The sequence below is a fragment of the Agelaius tricolor genome, unplaced genomic scaffold (assembly GCF_023055355.1).
Source record: "Agelaius tricolor isolate 1412-34295 unplaced genomic scaffold, bAgeTri1.0.p SCAF_18, whole genome shotgun sequence".
In the NCBI taxonomy this organism is placed as follows: Eukaryota; Metazoa; Chordata; class Aves; order Passeriformes; family Icteridae; genus Agelaius; species Agelaius tricolor.
Genome location: NW_027269278.1, coordinates 15619856 through 15636784, shown reverse-complemented (window position 1 = coordinate 15636784; position 16929 = coordinate 15619856). Strand labels below are relative to the sequence as shown.

Sequence of the window (16929 nt, the reverse complement as noted above, 5' to 3'; positions counted from 1 at the left end):
CGGGGCGGACACGGCGGCGCCCTCTAGCGGGGAGGCTCGAGCTGCCCCGCCCGCCCCCCCCACTCCTCACAGCGGCGGCGGAGCCGGGTCCGGGAAGGGCCTTTATTGACCGAACGGCACCGGCCACATCAAGCCCAGTCCCGCGCTCCAGGGCTCTCCCGGCTCAGCAGCCGCACCAGCTTGGCCCGAAGGGTGCTGTGAGGTTTGTGCCCGGAGCGCCCTGACAGCGCATCCTGCCCTCCACGCCCCCAGCCCGCGGCCCGGGAGGTCGGTGCCATGGCGGCCCGGTTGTCATAGACGGGTCCCCCCTCACTGCTGTGGCCCTCGGGGGCCTGTCGGCACCCCAGCTCCCACTGCCCTTCCTCCTCCTCTTCCTGGGCCCTGGCTGGATGTGGTTCTGCAGTGAAGATGTTCTCGTAGAGATGCTCAGGGAGCGGCTTCCCCACGGCCCAGGGCTCCCCAGAGCCTGGCTGCCCTGACACAAAGAGGGGCTGCTGGCCCCGGGCGATGGAGGCATAGACGATGGGGCATGAGGCCTCTGGCTCTGGTGGGGTGAAGCGGAGGAGGTTGGCAGGGGGGTGGGAGGCAGGCTGTGTGCCCCCCAGGGCTGAGCTGGGCTGGGGATCATCATTCCCAGGCCCCCAGGGCTGGGGATCAAGGCCCTGTGCAAAGAGCTGGGGCTCTGAGACACAGAAGAGTCTGGGCTCCAGGGTGTCCTTGCCCTGCTGCTGGCAGGCAATGGCAGCAGCCACAGCCCGGCAGAGCTCAGGGGCCCGTGGGGTGCTGAAGGTGAAGGTGCCCTCGCCGGAGTCACTGCGGCGGCCAGCCTCGAAGGAGAAGACAGCCTGCAGGGTCAGAGGGGAGGGTGAGGGGCTGCCACCCACCCTGGGCAGGCAACAGCCCCCAAAAGGGAGTGGGGGACTCACCTGATCCTGGCCAAACTTGCGAAGGAAGGGGTAGGGCCAGGTGAGCAGGGGCTGTCGGGATTGGGGGTCCTTCAGTGTCAGGCTCTGGGGAAGGGCTGAGAGCAGGTAGTGCCCGTGCAGCCCGCAGCGGGTGGCTGCGTCTGTCTGGACGACCAGCACCAAGAATTCAGTCACTGTGGGAGCCAAAAAAACCAGGGGTCAGCACTGAGCTGCAGCCCACCCCAGCCCTCTTCACCACCCCTGCACGTACAGTCCTGCCATGACGAATAGAGAGAATTCTCCTCCATGGGGACAGCGGGGCTGGGCTGGGTCCTGGCATTATTCGGCACTGTCTCTTTTCCACCCTGAAACAAAAGGATGTGAATATGACCTGGGACAGGAGGGGGAGAGCACAATTCCCCTGCCTGCCCTGGAGCTTCCCAGCTCACCCAAGTCGGGCTCTTGGCTCTGCCAGACCCCTTGGTACCTGGAAGGCCAGCTGGCAGAGCTGGGTGATCCATTCATCGCGCTGCTCGGCTGCCAGCACATAGCTCTTCTCCGTGGTGGTGAGGTAGAAGGCAGCAGTGGCTTTGGGGCAGCTCTGGGTGCCCGCCGGGCCCACGGAGACGCAGTCAGAGAGGCGGATCACGCGGCGGGCACAGCGCTGCAGGGACATCTTCTCTGGGACCGTGCCATCATCCCGCACGTCAAACTTCTCCATGCGGGCCACGCCGGATGGGCTGGCAGCAAACAGCTGGGCTCGCATCTTCCTCCAGGACCTCTAATGCATAGAAAGGGCAAAGGCAGGGAAAAAATGGGTCAGCAAAGAGCTGGCTGCTGTATCTATTTGGCAGCACTGCCCTCCATACAGGGCACAGAAGGGCATGGGGGAGTCCCGGCGCACACCTGCCAGGTGTTGTTGGAGGGCACAGAGAACAGGGCCCAGCACAGACCCCTGAACTGTGGGGCAGGGCAGGCCTGAAGCTGGGCTGAGGGGGGCCTTGCCCTGAGCGGGCTTGGCACGGCTCACTGGGTGAGTCACACTCACTCCTGGCTCTCTGAGCACCAGGTCCTGCTCTTTGTTCCCTGCTGCAAGTGCTGGCCTGCCGACCTGCAGCTGAGCTCTCGCTGAGCTCTCGAGCTGTTCTCAGGACAGACCCTGATGCAAATTAAAGCCATTTTGAGCTGCTGAGGCTCCTGCTGGCAGCCTCACATCTGCTGAGCAGCCTGCTTCCTCCCAGGGGAGCCTCTGCAGCACCAGCACCATGCCAGTCTGTCATGGGATAGCGGGGGCGCATGCCACCATATACCTCAAAAGTGCACAGAGCCTCCGCCCTGCAGGAACCAGATGCAGCCAAGCACCCAAAATACCCACCACCCCCAGCCCACCTGCCTCCTCCATGGCAGGGCACCAGCTCGTCACACACAGGGGCTGCCTGCTGAGCTTCCGGGTCTTGGTTCTTGTTCAGCAGGGAGGTCAGAGTGCAATTGCAGCCCCACACATCCACTGAGACCCCCACAGGACACGGCCACCCTACCATGGTGTGACCAGCCCGACCTACTTCGCCCACACCCGACAGCTCCCTGGAGCTGGCCCGACCCCAGGTACTCTCACTGTGTCGCCCATACCCTGCCCCGAGGGCTGTGGCACTCAGTGCCCCCTCCAAGGGCACAGAGGAGCAGCCCAAGCCACCAGGGTGTTGCTGGATGGTGCTGGCCCCGCAGGGGCAGGCCGATGGAGGGCACAGAGACACGTCCCACGTGCTGGCCCAGGGCCCCACTCACACACACACTCACACAAACGCTGGAGCTGCGCCATATTAACACATATTTATTCTTCCACTGAGACTCACGTGGTGACCAAGCAAGAAGAACCCAACACACGGGCGAGCCAGAGTGGGTGCCCACACAGATGGGTCCCCTCAGCCCCACAGGAAAGCCCCACTTATGGAGCTGCTGAGCCCATGGCTCCCCCAAGGGCAGCTCCAATGGGTCTGGCTCCAGTCGCCCCTTCCCAGGCTGCTGAGGGCCTAGCCCCAGGCCCAGCTGAGGGCCCCAGCCCCAGGGCAAACCCTCTACCAACCCCAAATCCACACTTTACCTTTCCAAATTTGGTGTGCTGCACATAAAGGATCCCATCCTTCACTGGTCTCTCCATGGGCCCAGTTCACCCTGGCAGCCAGCGCAAGGATAAGGGACTCTGGCTACCCACAGCGCAGAAAATGTGACTGCTGCAGTCGAAGGAAAGGCATGGGGCAGACTTCCGTCTCAGAGAGACTTCCCCTTTTTGGGGTGTGGGATGGGGGGCAGAGGCTGGGCCACAGGAGGTGTCCATGTGCCCGCCCTCCCCCTCAGAGCAGGGCAGTGGGGCAGAACGCGGGGGCAGAGCACAGGAAGCACCTCGGGGAGCGCCTGACATGAGCATGGCATGCTCCACCTCACCCTGGCTGTGTCCTCCCAGCACGTCCGGGGAGACAGGAACAGCCACCCGAGAATGCACAAATCCAGGTGAGGGAGATGGGCCCAGAGAAACTGGGTGGATTTGTGAGGAGCAACACAAGACCCTGACCTCACCACTGCATGGGGTTGGCAGAGGCAGCAGAGCAGTCGCCCCACCTGGGGCTTTCTCTTGCCCTGAGGCACTGCTACCTGCTTGCCCAACACAGCATTGATGTAATGGGCTGTTGCAGCACGGCTCCATACATTTCCTTCCGAGACAGGAGCTTCGTCAGGCTGAGCTGGCAACAGTCCCAGTGACCAAAATTCTGGAAAAGGGCCCACAGCAGTGCAAGGCAGGCCCCTGGGCTGACAGGAAACCCAGGCCCACCCAGGAGCAGCACACCCTCCAGGCTAGAAGTCCATAGAGCTGTGGGCCAGGTAGTCCTTGCGGCCAATGTTGCTGACTTGCTTGGTCTGCATGGCCTCCAGCTTGGGGCAGTCGGTGATGCGATGGCCCAGGCCACCACAGAAGGCACAGCCCCGCTCACCTGCAATGGGAGAGATGGGGTCAAGGCCAGAACAGCACAGTGACATGCCAGAACAATACACTGCCACACAGTGGGGACAGCAGCCCCCACCCCAGAACCAAGGAGCTACACCAGTGTCTCCTCAGTGTTGTGGCACTGGGAGCTGGAGGGTCCCTTCCAGAGCCCAGGTTTTGCAGCAGCCCCATGGGGGTCCCTGTGTGAGCCTGGGGTCTCTCACCATTGATGTCCAGCATGGTCTCATCCCCACAGTGCAGCACCTGGAGCACAGGTGGCACCTTCTGCTTCGCCTCCAGGAGCAGAGCCTTCAGGTCCATCAGCACTGACTCATCTGGGGGCAGAGACACAGGTCAGGCAAAGCCATCCTGCTTGCTCAGAACACCCCCTTGGCACTGCCCAGCTGCCCCCAGCCCTGTGCTGTTCCTCACCACACGCCTTGTTGATGAAGGTGGTGGCAATGCCAGTGTTGCCTGAACGGCCCGTACGCCCGATGCGGTGAACTGTGGAGACAGGGACAGGATCAGCCCTGGGTGAGCACAGTGTGACAGACCATCCCTGCCCCAGGACACTGCAGGGACAGGCACAGAGCCTTTCTGGCCTCTAGACCCCTCCCACGAGGCCCAGTGCCCACCATAGTTCTCAATCTCCTCTGGCATGTCATAGTTGATGACGTGCTGGATGGCTGGGAAGTCCAGGCCCTTGGAAGCGACATCAGTGGCAACCAGGACATCCTTCTTCCCATCCCGGAAGGCCTCAATGGCCTTTGTCCGCTCTTCCTGATCTGCAAAGGCCCAGCAGAGAAGATCAGTGAGGGCAGAGCTCCCAGCCCTACCTACTGCAGCAAACACTGTGGCCTCAGAGTCAAGCATCGCCTCCTTGGGCAGCCTTTCTCCCAGTGAGGGAGCAGAGGGGCCTCTACATCCCATAGGGACCTGCACTGTGTTTATGCCTGCTCTGTACAACGTGGAGCTCACGCCTGACACTGTCACAGCCCTTCCTCACACCATCGACAACTGCTCCAAGCTGGCACCTCCCATGGCCACACACATTCCTGGCAGGAGTGGGGTCACACAGGAGCCCAGGCCTCTCTGGGATCCTCACTGACCTTTCCCTCCATGGATGGCCACAGCTTCCACACCCTTGAGCAGCAGGTACTCGTGGATTGCATCGACATCTGCCTTCTTCTCTGCGAAGATCAGCACCTGGGGCAGCACAGGCATCATATCAGAGCCCTTTCTGCAAGCTGGCACTGCTGGCACCAGCACAGCCCCCTGGGGAAGCCCATTCCCTCTTACTGAGCAGAGCACACAGCACTGCTGATCCCCAGCATGGCTCAGTCATGTGCCCACTCCACACAGGGGGTCCCTCCTCCCAACTCCCCCATGCCCCAGCGTGACCACATTGTCCTCAGCATACTCACAGGTGGGGGGGTCTTCTGCAGGCACTCCAGCAGGTACACCATCTTGGCCTCCTCTTTCACATACTCCACCTCCTAGGAACAAGCAGAGACATGGGTCAGGCAGCAGAGGAACTGCCACTGCTTGGTACCCCTTAGCCGAGAAGGAGGGCCATGAACCCCAGCTCCCTGGCAGAGAAAGGAATTAAGTGCCCTCATGAATGTTTCTGGCCTCCCACACAGGCACAAGGGAGCACCCAAAGACCTCACCTGCACAACATCCAGGCTGGCAGCGCCTGCTCGCCCAACGTTAATGGTGATGGGCTTCACCAGGGCACTCTTGGCAAAGTTCTGGATCTTCTTGGGCATTGTGGCACTGAAGAGGAGGGTTTGCCGCTGGCCCTGCACAGGGAAGAAGCCTTCAGCACTCACCCAACCTGGTATATAGAGGACTGAGCTTCAGGGTGCCCCTATCGTGGCAGCTCAGTACCTTGAAGTAGGAGAAGATGGTGCGGATGTCCCCCTCAAAGCCCATATCGATCATCCTGTCAGCCTCATCCAGGGCCAGGTACCGGCAGATGTCCAGGCTCACCATCTTCTTCTGCAGCAGGTCCATCAGGCGCCCGGGGGTTGCCACCATCATGTGCACCCCACTGTGGGGTGAGAGGAGGCTGCAGTCAGGCCCTTGGCATTCCTGCCCCATGCAGGACACCTCCCTGGCACACAGCTTTCACCCCTATGCTCTCCTCAAGCCAGGGTGCCACTCCTTAGCTCCCTGCCAGCAAAGAGCAGCTCCAGCCCCATGGACTCCCCCAGAAGGTCTTACTGTTTGATGGTCTCCATCTGCTCCTTGACAGACATGCCCCCGATGCAGAGGGCGCAGCGCAGCGGGGGCAGCCCATCCTCCTGCAGCAGGCGGCAGTAGTACTCCAGGATGCCGTGGGTCTGCCGGGCCAGCTCCCGCTGCAGAGACAAAACCAGCTCGTTCCTACAGCTCTGTGCAGGCAGAATTCAGGATTGCAACTGCAAGTCAATCCCAGCCTCCTCCTGGCACTCACCGAGGGACAGATGATGAGTCCATAGGGTCCCTCTCGCTTAGAGAATGGCAGCCTCTTCTCCTGCTCCAGGCAGAACATGATCACAGGGAGGGTGAACACTAAGGTCTTCCCAGAGCCAGTGAATGCAATGCCAATCATATCCCTTCCTGAGAGTCTGCCAAAGAAATGGGGCCAGTGGAGAGGAGGAACATGATGGAACAGCTCAAACCTCCAGGGCTGAACAAGGTGACAGGGTGCATCTATCACCAGGGAAGAGCCCCTGGTCCGCACCCCTGAGTGGGCTGTGGGAACAACTGCTCACTACTCTGGGATGGGGACAGAGCACTCACATTGTGGGGATGCCTTGGATCTGTATGGGTGTTGGCTGCTGGATTCCTTTTTTCTTCAAGCCTCTCAGGATAGCTGTCAGAGAACAAGGGACAACGCACGTTCATGACCTGAACCATTTCCTCTCTTTTCCCACTCAGGTCCCAGCAGCAGCTCTTCCACCAGTGACAAACACCCCTCAGGCCAACAGCCAGGAAAAAGGTGGGATCGCTTCCAGGCTCCACTCCTGGCCTACCTGCTGGGAACTTCATCTCTTTGAAGCTCTTGATGGGGGGTGGGATGCCCTCCCCCTCCACCAGGATGTGGTACTTCTTGCGCACGCGCTCGTGCCGTGCCTCCGACATGCCCAGGATGTAGCGAGGGGCTCTCCAGCTGTGGTAGCAACAGAAACAGGTGCACAATGAGGCCAGGGCTCCAGAACCAGCAGCTCCCATTGAGGAATTCAGGGGAACTCCCTGTTGGGCTCCAATATCCTCCCAGATAAAAGAGGTAACCCCAAGGGGCTCCATGGAGTGAGTGCAGGAGCAGATCTGAGCCAGTTCCATGAATAACAGCTGAGAACAGCCTATGGATGGTGGATGGAACACGCCAAAAACATCTGGACACACCTCAATCATCTCTCTGACACTGCCTCAGAATCACTGAAGTTGGAAAAGGCCTCTGAGATCAATGAGTCCAATCTTTGATTAATCACCACCTTCACACTGCTGCCTCAAGCAGCACTGGCTCCAAAGGTTCCTCCAGACTCTTTCTCTGGCTTCGTGACCTCCCAGACCTGAAGACCAACCCTCAGACCTTCTAGTTTAACATAAATGTCCTTTATCAAACTTTATTCTATACAAAACAACATCCAATGTGACTCAAAAGCATTTGATTTTACAGATAATGACACAAACCCAGTCACTCAGGCAAGAGGCTGCAGAGCTGCACTGCTCCTGCAAGACTCTGCGGGTTTTAGTTCTCTTCAGCCACCATGAACTGATGTTTTCAGAAGGACAACTTCTGAGCTGTGCTGTGAAACCCACCTGGTTTTGATTGGGTCATCATAGGTGATGCCCTTGGCCATCTCCTTCACCGACATCAGAGCTGCAGGAGCAAACATCATCAGTCAGAGCAAACTCTCCTCATCCTCATCAACCTCACTGGGCAAACAGTTTGGGAGATCATGTCTGGAGACAGAAGAGGAGGAGCAGCACAGACAGCCCTTCTGGCACAGGAACACCCAGTGCTGCTGTGCCCAGAGCCCTGTCACAGCCATGTCTGAGCTAAGGCAGGCAGTGCCAGCTGAGGGCGCCCATTGTCACCTCCAGCTCTCCTGCTGCCCTGGGAGCTCTGGAGACACATCTGAGACACAGAGCTCCCACTCACCTCGGCCCTCTGCCACGCTCTCCAGGATCTTCTCTTCCTCCTTCAGCTGCTTCTCCTTGGCTGACTCCTTCCGAGCTGGGGGAAAGCAAGAAACAATGAGGGCGTTTGCTGTCCTCTGAAAGCCACCCAGTGCCGCCGCCTACCCCTCCCTTACCTTCCGCCTTCTCCTTGAGGTGCTGGTGCTGGTCCAGCAGACTGATGTTGGACTGGGGTCCCAGCGGGATGTCATCCTCGTCACCGCGCTGCTCGCTCCCGCTGTCCCGCTGCTCCTCCTCGGACACCACCTTCCGCCGCATCTGCAGCAGCTTCTGCAGCTGGAAGGACGCGGACGGAGTGAGCAGCCCGGCGGCGGGAGGGCTGCTCGGAGCCCTCCCCGGGCAGCCCCGTTACCCCATTACCATCTGCTGCTTGCGCTGCTTGACGGGCACGTAGGGCACGTAGTCGTCATCATCCTCTCCGGACAGATCGGACGTGTCCGCCGGCTCCTCGCGCTGCCTCTGTGGGGAGACACAAGTTGAGGGGAGCCTGGGGCGGCACCGGGAGCGCGAAGCGGGCGGTACCGAGGGCCAGGCCCGTTCCCACCTTCCGCTCCGCCACGGCCTCCATAGCTCCTTCCCGGAAGACACACAGGACGTGATGTCATCGCGCACACCGCCATCGCCTAGCAACGCGCAGGGGGCGCCACTGGGCGGGAGCTGCGACTCGGCACGACGGGTCCCCGCGGCGGCCAAACTTGGGCAGAATGAGTTTTACATCTCCTCGCTCCCGCCCCCCGATTTCCCCGGCGCGGCAGAAAGCAGCAGACACCGGGGTTTAAATAAAATAAAAAATTAAAAAGTTCTTTATTGGGTCCAGCACGGTCCTTCCCCGCGGCACAGGGAGCCGCGTGCCCGCGGAGAGGGGGACGGGACGGCCGGGATCACCCCGCGGGGAGGGGCAGGAGGATGGAGGGAGCCCCGGGGGTCCCCGCGGGGCAGGAGAGCACCGGGGCCCCCCGCGAAGGAGGGGACCCCACCAAGGTGAGGCGGGGGGCACAGTGAGGAGAGGCGAGCGGCCGTGGGTGGGTGGGGGTGGCCCCTCCGCACCTCACTGGGCTGCGCTGGAAGTGGTTTTCTTCAGGGTGAAGTTGGTCCAGTTCACGGCCACCTTCTGCCGCGTCTGCTTGGCCGAGTCTAGGCAGAACCTGGCAGGGAGAGGACAGCCCCGGTCAGCCCCCAGCCCAGCGGGACCCCCAGCCCCTCTGTGACCCCAGCCCCACCCAGCTCCCAGCCCCTTCATGCCTCCAGCACTGCTGGCAGAGCTCAGCCCCACATGGTTCTCCCCTCACCTTTTGAAATACTCCACTTCTCTGTCAGTCTCGTCCATCTCTGCCCCATCCAGGTCCTTGGGCAGGAATACATCATCTGGGAAAGCAGAGCAGAGGGTCAGCGCTGCAGGGCAGGGAGGGGCTGCCAGCTGGGCAAGGGGCCACTGAGAGGATGGTGGTGCACAACGATGCTCCCAGCACTCACCGATCGAGGTATTGGATTTCTCCACTTTGTTCCGGCTCTTCCTGCTCTTGCCCTTGGGCTGGGGGGAGCCCCCCAGGGTGAGGTGGGTGGCCAGGGCAGGTGGCTGCTGCGGTGCCAGCTCTGGCAGCTCCGCTTTGCCCTCTCCCCTCCGGCCTTTCCACTCGCTGGTTCTCTCCTTGTCCCCCCTGGCAGCGCTGCCGCAGGCCCAAGGCTGCCCCTTGCCACTCTCCCCGGGCTCGGCGCAGCCGCTCGCCCGCGCTGGCTCCGGGGCACTGGCCTTGGAAGGGTGCTTGGTTCCCAGCACCTGCCCCTTCCCACCAGGGCTCTCCAGCCGGGCCTGGCCGCTGGGCACAGCTGTGCTGCCCTCTCCTTTCTTTGCCTGCCCGTTCTGCCGCTTGTTCTTCCTCTGCCGGCTCCCCGCGGGCAGCGGCTCCGGCGGCTCTGGCCCCTTGGGCTGCGGCCCCTCCTGGGGCTCCAGGCCCGGCCCGGGGCCATCCACAGCCGAGTCTGCAGCCTTGGACTGCACCCAGATCATGCGGGACAGGCTGGGCACGGCGCTCAGGCGTTTCACCACGCCGTTCTCGGCCGCCGGGGCTGGCGGGGGCTCCCCGGGCCCCTCGCCCCATCGGGGGCCTGGCTCGCCCCGCAGCAGTGTGTGGCTCTTGGCAGGGCCCAGGCTGAGCGGGGCCAGAGCCAGGTCTATGTCCTGCAGGTCAGAAGACCCGTTGAGGTTGGAGAGCAGGTTCTTCTGCTCCAGGACAGCTGCCTTCTTGGGGAAGTCGTTGACATCCAGGTTGAGGTCGTAGACGCTGAAACTGGCCCGGATGGAGTCCTTGATGGTGTTCTTGATCTCCTGCAGCCGGCTGCTGAGGAAGCTGTTCACCCGCTCCAGCTCCAGCTCTGGCCACTCCAGCAGCTTCTCCTCGGCTGGCTCCCTGGCCTGGCTGGCTGCAGGGGCACGCTCTGCCCGCTTCTGGGCTTCTGCCTCCAGCTGGGCTTTCTCCTTCTCCTGCAACACAGGTGCCATGAGGATCATTTGGGCTGGGCCACAGAACCATGGGTGCAGGACACAGAGCTTTGCTCCAGCTTTGCCTGACAGCAAACTCAAGGTGCAAACAACAAGGGCAGGTGCTCAGCACAGCTACACCACACCTTCCACAGCCCCTAAACTGTCACATTTCCCCCATGGACACTGCAACAGCTGGACACTGCACACTTGACACTGCTCTGGGCACCAGGCACCAGAGAGAGCCATGATGGCACCGCCTCTCCCTACCAGAGATGCATGGTGTCAGAATGTGACATGGGGCAGACCATATAGGGCAGCCCAAAGCACCCAGGAGGGCTGAGCAACCTTCTACAGGAACAGAGGGAGGAAGAGCCCTACATGGGAACAGGAACTACTGCCACCTTGGGTAAGAGTGACACAGAATTCAAGAACCCAAATGGATGAAAGGGAGAGAAAGAAAAGCCCTGCCAGCAGCATAGCCCTGCCCGGTCCTCCTGCAGCCCCAGCCCCTGCCCAGCCTCACCTTCTTCTTCTGCTTGTGCCGTGCCCGCTTGGCTGCCTTGGCACTGTTCAAGGGCTTGGGCTCTGTGCTGTTGATGTAGTCCAGCAGTTCGTCCACATTGCGGTGGTCCACAGCGGGCTCCCCTGAGCTGCTGTTGTGCCCCAGTTTCTGTGGCAGCTCCTCTTTTCTCTTGGTGAGGCGAGAACGCAACTTCTCTCGAATCTCAGCGTAGTTGCGGCTCGTGGGAGCGGCCGGGGGCTGTGGAAGGCAATTGCTGTCAGCCAGACACCAGCCAGCATGAGGGGCAGGCAGCCCCCGCTCCCCCTGTGACCTTCCAGCCACTCCCTTCCCCGCAGTCCCAGCAAGACAAGTCAGCACAGCCCTAGTGAGCTCTTCCACCGTGAAGCCACAGGGCTTGGCTGGCTGCTCCGAGCCCTGGGGCCGGGCAGGCGGCTGCGAGTCGGGAGCAAGGGACCAGCAGGCTGATGAAGCAGGGTAGAAAGGAAGTGGGGGATGTACGTGCCTGCAGGGAACAGCTGTGGCCAGACCTGCCCACCTCCCACTCTGGGCACAGGGGCCGAGTGATGTCTCCTCACCAAAGCAAGGACCGGGGGTGGCTGCAGACCAGCCCCTCACTCACCGCGTTGTGGCCGAAGAACTCACAGTAGCAGCAGTCACAGAACTTCCCATCTTTCTGGTTGGTGGAGGAGGAGGTGCAGGAACTGCGCTCTGAGCTGCTGTCCTCATCCTCCCCGAGCCCCTCGTCTGCCTCGCAGGGCTGTGGTGGGTGGCAGCTGGTACCGTTCGGGAATTTGTGCCCTTTGCAAGAGGGGTCCCTGAGGAGAAGGGGAGAAGGGTGAGAGCTGAGCAGGCACCAGGGTATCTCAAAAATTGTCCCATGCTATGCATGTACGGACAGCCCTCCTGGGGAAGCTTGTGCCCAAGCAGAAGGATTTGCAGGACGAACCCCCTCCCCTGCATTCTCCTCTTCTGGGGAAGATGCCCGAGGAGCCCACAGGAGCAGCAATCTGTCTCTCCCAGCCCTCAGGGCCTCTGGCCAGCAGGAGGCTGGTGCAGCAGAGCCCCAGTGAGCCAGGCCCTGGGCTGGGAGCAGGGCAGGGCATGGTACTCACTGGGGGTATTGGGTAGCACAGGTGAGGAACACTGGGACTGTGCAGCTGCCAGACATCCTCGTGTGAGGCAGGCCCAGCTCACAAGGGCACAGGCTACCCAAATCAGAGACAGGGAGACCAGGGCACAGCCCACAGTGTCATTCCTCAAGATCCAGCTCAGGACCCAAGCTCTCCACAGAGAGAGCTAATTAGCAGAGAGGAAGCAATGTGCTCTCTTCCAGGGCACAGGCAGCCCAGAGAGGGCTGCAGGAACAGGTGAGCAGAACTAGTCCACAGGCTTCATCTTCTTGAGGACCTTTGCTCAGTGCCACAGCTGCCTGACAGGTCTCACTGACATAGATCCTGTTGGCCAACTGCAGGTTGATCAGGGTGTTCCTTTGGGTCTTTTAGCTGGAGGACAAGCACAGCCTCTTCTGCACCACAGAACCAAGGACTGCCACAGGAGCAACACATGCTGGGAGAGAAAGAGCTTCACCCTCGGTCTGCAGCAGTGGAACTGGCCCACAAAGACAGCAGCTTCCTGCACCACCATGCCAGGGCAGTCAGTCCCTCCACAGGGAGAAGTGCATCCATGGTCAGGGATGGGAGAAAAAGTACGTGGCCCCGCAAGGAGAGGCTGGAAGCAGGCAGGGCTCCCTTACTCACCTGTTCGTGCTGGGCAGCTGGTGGGAGGCAGGAGGAGGGATGAGTGAAGTGCTGCAGTGCCCGTTGCAGGGATGAGCACAGCCCGACAGCGGCGGTGGCATCTTCAGCAGGGGCACGTTGGCGGGGGGCAGGTGAGGGCTCTTGCACGGCCCTGGGCTGTGGGAGGCCGCGCTGGCTGGAGGGGACTCAGACACCGGCTTGGGGGCCGCCGCCTGCGCGCTGGGAGCGGGGAAGAGCGCGGCCTGCGAGGAGGTGCCCAGCGGGATGTGCGGCGGGGAGCTGAAGGGCCCCGCGTGGGGAGGTGTCTGTTTGGAGGGGATCAGCGCCGGGGGCTGCGAGGGGAGGCCCGTGGGACTGTTGGGAGGAGCAGTGAGGTCGGAGTGCTGATGATGCTCTGAGGAGTGGAAGGCCTCACCTGCAGAGAGGCAGGAGCAGAGACAGTCAGACACTGGCTGTGCTGCACAGACCAAGGCCATGCTCAGAGCCACCCACCACATTTGCACAAGCCGTTTCTCCTCCCAGACATCAGAATGCTTGGGATAGAAGCCATCCCTGCTCACACAGGGCCTTGGGGTCAGTGTGCCCCCCCCACAGGATCCGGCCCTGCCCCACCATGGAGAACAGGGCAAGAGGAAAGGCTCTGGAGCAGCAGGCCGGGAGGGGGCGGCCGGCGCTGTCCCAGGGCATGTACCTGGCGGGGTGGCCCTCCGGCACAAGCTTTTGAACTGCTTCGGCAGCGTCTTGCAGAAGTCGAGTGAGGTAGGCAGAGGCGAGCCCGGTGTGGCGGTGCTGGAGGTGGCAGAGGCCGTGTGGCTGTAGGGACAGGCCTTCAGCCCCGGCGCCATGGCCGACACCTGGCTGGTGCACTCCGGAGACAGAGCAAGGTTGGGATGCTTGTCACCTGGAAGGAGAGCAGAGCTGGGGCTGAATCCCAGCACCATCTGCCCTTTTCAAAGGGGCCCCATGTGCTACTGGTACTGAGATTCAGAGGCCCAGCCTGCCCACCCTTGCCCACAAGGAAACCACCTAAGCCAAGAACTGAGCAGAAAGCTCCGCTCAACCCCACAGCCAGCTTTAGCTCACCTAGTGCAGCTGGGGGAGTCCCAAGGGGGCTGCCCTGCACGGTCCCGTTGGTGTGCTGCGAGTTCCAGAGGCCCGAGAGCTTGTGAGCAGACAAAAACGAGCTGGGGTCCCAGTCCCCTGAGTTCCCGTGGCACGAGGAGGAAGAAGACGAGGAGGAGGAGGAAGAGGAGTGTGAGCCACCCCCACAAGACTGTGATTTGCAGGATGTGTGGGATAAGGAGACCTATCAAAGGAAACGCAGAATGAAGTGGCTGAGGGGACACCTTGGCCCCCAGGTGTCAGTACCAACACTCCCTCCATTGCAGCAGGAGCTCAGCTCATGTGAACCACTTTTATCACTGTCTTGGGAGTGACAAACACCCCCTACATCCACACCAACACAGCCTGGCTTACAGAGGCTGGGCCATGCCAAGGGCCACACACCTGTGCTGTGTCCCTGTGCTGGTCCCACTCACACTAGGGCAGGGTTAAATAAAGCCAAGCAGAAGCCAACTCCTCTACCCAAACCCCACGCACAGGCAGGCACTTGCCCTGGCAGCCACTGCCTCTCTCTGCGTCATGAAGGGAGCAGCCCCGGGGCTGGGGGACGCGGCACAACGTGCAGCAGAGGAAAGCAGTGGCACTGTCAGCCTTGCCAGCCCGGCAGCTCCAAGCCATGGCAAGCTGCTGGATGAGCCTCCACAGCACCACACACCGCCCCAACAGGGCCTGTCCCTGCTGAGCCACAGGCAGCCCTGGGCAAGGAAGTGAAGGCTGGGATGTCTGGGACACAGCTCAGAGTGAGGATGGGACCCACACATGCAGTCAGTGCCACAGGGCGGTCAGTGCCCTGTCCCTACAGCCACAGCCCTGCCTTCCAAACCCCAGCCCCATAACCGCGTACCGCCAGGGCCTGCTCCTGCACCGCCCGTCGCTCTTCCTCCTCCACGCTCTTCCGGCAGCTCTGGCAGATCCACAGGGGCATTTCTCCCAGGAGGTTCTGCACGAGCGTTGGCACGAAGTCGGGTGGCAGCCTCTCGCCCGGGGAAACCAGCCCATTGTGGGACGGCCCTCCCCAGTCCTTGCGCTCCCGGTGACAGAGCAGGCAGCAGGTCTGCACGGACTGGTTGGCGGTGGGCAGCACCTGAGGAAGGACACACAGACTGTGAGTCACCCAGGTGTGATCTGGTGCAGATGTGGGGCAGATGAGACAGTGAAGGAGACTTCAGGACGCTGACACTAAACCAAGGAAATTCTTACAGGCTACATGTGGTATTGCACCTTCTCCCACTGGAGCAGAGCAGCCTCAGGCTGACCAGCTGCTGCCAACCTGCCATGTGCCAGATTAGGAGTGTCTGGGCTTCTGGGAAGATCACAGCATGCCAAAGAGCCAGCCTTGCCACCAAGCAAGGCTGGGAAGCCATCAGCAACTCCCATCATCACCTCTGGTACAGTGAGACTGAGGGTACTTGCATGGCAAAGCAGCACCCACAGAAATCCCAGAAAGGGATATGAAGGGTGGGTCTGACAGCCTCAGCTCTCCCTCCTTGCCCATCAAAGATGCCCCCACTGTGTCACCCAAGAGCCCCAAGCCCTCTCTCCCGCCTCTTTGTTCTGCACAGCCAGCGGTGCTGATGCGCCAGGGTGGGGTGCAGCCCCCCGTGCTGCTTCACGCTCTCCCTGCACAGGCACAGCCAGGTTGGGGCTTCCCTGCAGGAGCCGGGCTGCATCCCTCGGGCTCGCCGGAGCCCTGACAGCCGTGACGAGCCCGGCGTGGCGCGGGCGAGGGGGCCCCCATTGTCTGCCGGCACAGCGGGGCCCTGCCACAATGAGCCGTGCATTGAACTGCTGCTGCCAAACAGATGGCGTCTGCAGGCTCAAGGTGAAGCAAAGGTCAGAGGCCAAGGAGAGCAGAGTGGGGGCACAGCCCCCCTGCCCACCCACGGCGAGGGGGGAGCAACCGGGCCACCCCGTGTCCCAGCTGACACCGCCACCATGGCGGGCGACACCACGGCTGGTGACACCACGGCTGTCCCCAATCCACCCAGCACATCCACGCCCGGCGCCCACCCGCGCCTCGCTGCCCACAACCCGGAGCAGGTGGCGCCAGCCAGGTGTGTCCAGCAGGGAGAAGCGCGCTGAATGAGGATGCTGGAGCCACCTGCCATCGCCCAGCGGCAGGGCTGTGCGGGGCTGTGCGAGGCTGTGCGGGGCTGGGCCCGCCCGCGGGGCGCTCTGGGAGCGCTCCCAGCCCCATCCGCAGGGATGCTCCGAGTCGGGGGTCGGGGCGGGGATGGGCAGGGCCCGGGGGGGATGGGGTGCAAGGGGCAGGGCCCCATCCCCGCGCAGGCTGAACCCCCCTCGAAGCCAGCCCCGTGCCCGCCGCAGCGCTACCCCGGTACCTGCGCGCTGCCTCTGCCCGACTCCCCGCCGCTGCCCGCCGCCGCCGCCACCTCAGGCGGGGCGGGCGGTTCCGGTGGTGGTGGCGGCGGGGGAGGCCCGACGTCGGGACCCGCCATCCTGTCACGGCGAGGCCCGGAGCCACCTGCCGCCGCTGCCGTCGCCGTTGCCGCCGTTGCCGCCTTGTTCCGCCGGCGAGTCATGGCGAGCCCGCCGCAGCCAGGACAACAGCCAATATGGCGGCGCGGCCCGTCCGGCCCCTGCCCGCGGGAAGGAGGGAGGGAGGGAGGGGGGAAACGCTCGGGGAGGTGAAGCCGCCGCCGCCATCTTGGGTGAGGGCAGCGCTGCGCCCCCTGGCGGGCAGGGGGAGCGGCGGCAGCGCCGCGTGTTCGAATCCGCCCCGCGCCCCGAGGCTCCCGCGGGTCCTACAGGCGCCCGCGCCCCAGTCGAGATCGGGGGTGCATCGCGATCGTATCCCCACCTGGATCATCAGAGTGCAGCTCCTCCGGTTCGAACTGAAAGAGAGCGGGATTAGGTTAGATATTAGGAAAAAAGTCTTCCCTGCGAGGGTGGGGAGGCACCCAGGCTGCCCAGAGAAGCTGTGGCTGCCCCATCCCTGAAGGTGTTCA

General features: G+C 62.4%; 3 protein-coding genes across 3 annotated transcripts; all 3 read right to left on the bottom strand.

The window, feature by feature from the left end:
- Window positions 1-88: 88 nt before the first annotated feature.
- DOK3 (docking protein 3) lies at window positions 89-3063 on the bottom strand. Its single transcript, XM_071443546.1, has 5 exons — window positions 3007-3063; window positions 1393-1686; window positions 1177-1270; window positions 927-1099; window positions 89-845 (listed from the first exon to the last, which is right to left on the bottom strand). Exons 1-5 carry the CDS (start codon window positions 3061-3063, stop codon window positions 129-131), a joined length of 1335 nt encoding a protein of 444 aa, XP_071299647.1. The 3' UTR covers window positions 89-128.
- Window positions 3064-3108: 45 nt separating this feature from the next.
- DDX41 (DEAD-box helicase 41) lies at window positions 3109-8777 on the bottom strand. The gene is made up of 17 exons (XM_071443543.1): window positions 8621-8777; window positions 8437-8535; window positions 8193-8352; window positions 8039-8113; window positions 7696-7756; window positions 6906-7042; window positions 6673-6745; window positions 6344-6497; window positions 6112-6248; window positions 5776-5938; window positions 5556-5687; window positions 5310-5381; window positions 4995-5091; window positions 4521-4670; window positions 4318-4389; window positions 4110-4220; window positions 3109-3892 (listed from the first exon to the last, which is right to left on the bottom strand). Exons 1-17 carry the CDS (start codon window positions 8642-8644, stop codon window positions 3756-3758), a joined length of 1854 nt encoding a protein of 617 aa, XP_071299644.1. The 5' UTR covers window positions 8645-8777; the 3' UTR covers window positions 3109-3755.
- A 73-nt stretch (window positions 8778-8850) lies between these two features.
- FAM193B (family with sequence similarity 193 member B) lies at window positions 8851-16627 on the bottom strand. The gene is given in 11 exon segments (XM_071443542.1): window positions 8851-9221; window positions 9366-9441; window positions 9550-10558; window positions 11082-11318; window positions 11701-11896; window positions 12839-13253; window positions 13530-13739; window positions 13922-14144; window positions 14805-15044; window positions 16303-16596; window positions 16598-16627. Coding segments are annotated over 11 exon segments (3027 nt in total). The 3' UTR covers window positions 8851-9124.
- Between the last annotated feature and the right edge of the window lie 302 nt (window positions 16628-16929).

Bases quoted from the DNA above. Each gene is read 5' to 3' on its own strand.
- DOK3 (XM_071443546.1), bottom strand. From the start codon at position 3,063: ATGGAGAGACCAGTGAAGGATGGGATCCTTTATGTGCAGCACACCAAA. The intron at 1,687-3,006 runs GTAAAGTGTGGA...TCTATGCATTAG, and splicing joins AGCACACCAAATTTGGAAAG to AGGTCCTGGAGGAAGATGCG. The intron at 846-926 runs GTGAGTCCCCCA...CTGACCCTGCAG, and splicing joins GCAAGTTTGGCCAGGATCAG to GCTGTCTTCTCCTTCGAGGC.
- DDX41 (XM_071443543.1), bottom strand. From the start codon at position 8,644: ATGGAGGCCGTGGCGGAGCGGAAG. The intron at 5,939-6,111 runs GTAAGACCTTCT...CTCACCCCACAG, and splicing joins CAGATGGAGACCATCAAACA to TGGGGTGCACATGATGGTGG. The intron at 5,382-5,555 runs GTGAGGTCTTTG...GCTTGTTCCTAG, and splicing joins CCAGCCTGGATGTTGTGCAG to GAGGTGGAGTATGTGAAAGA.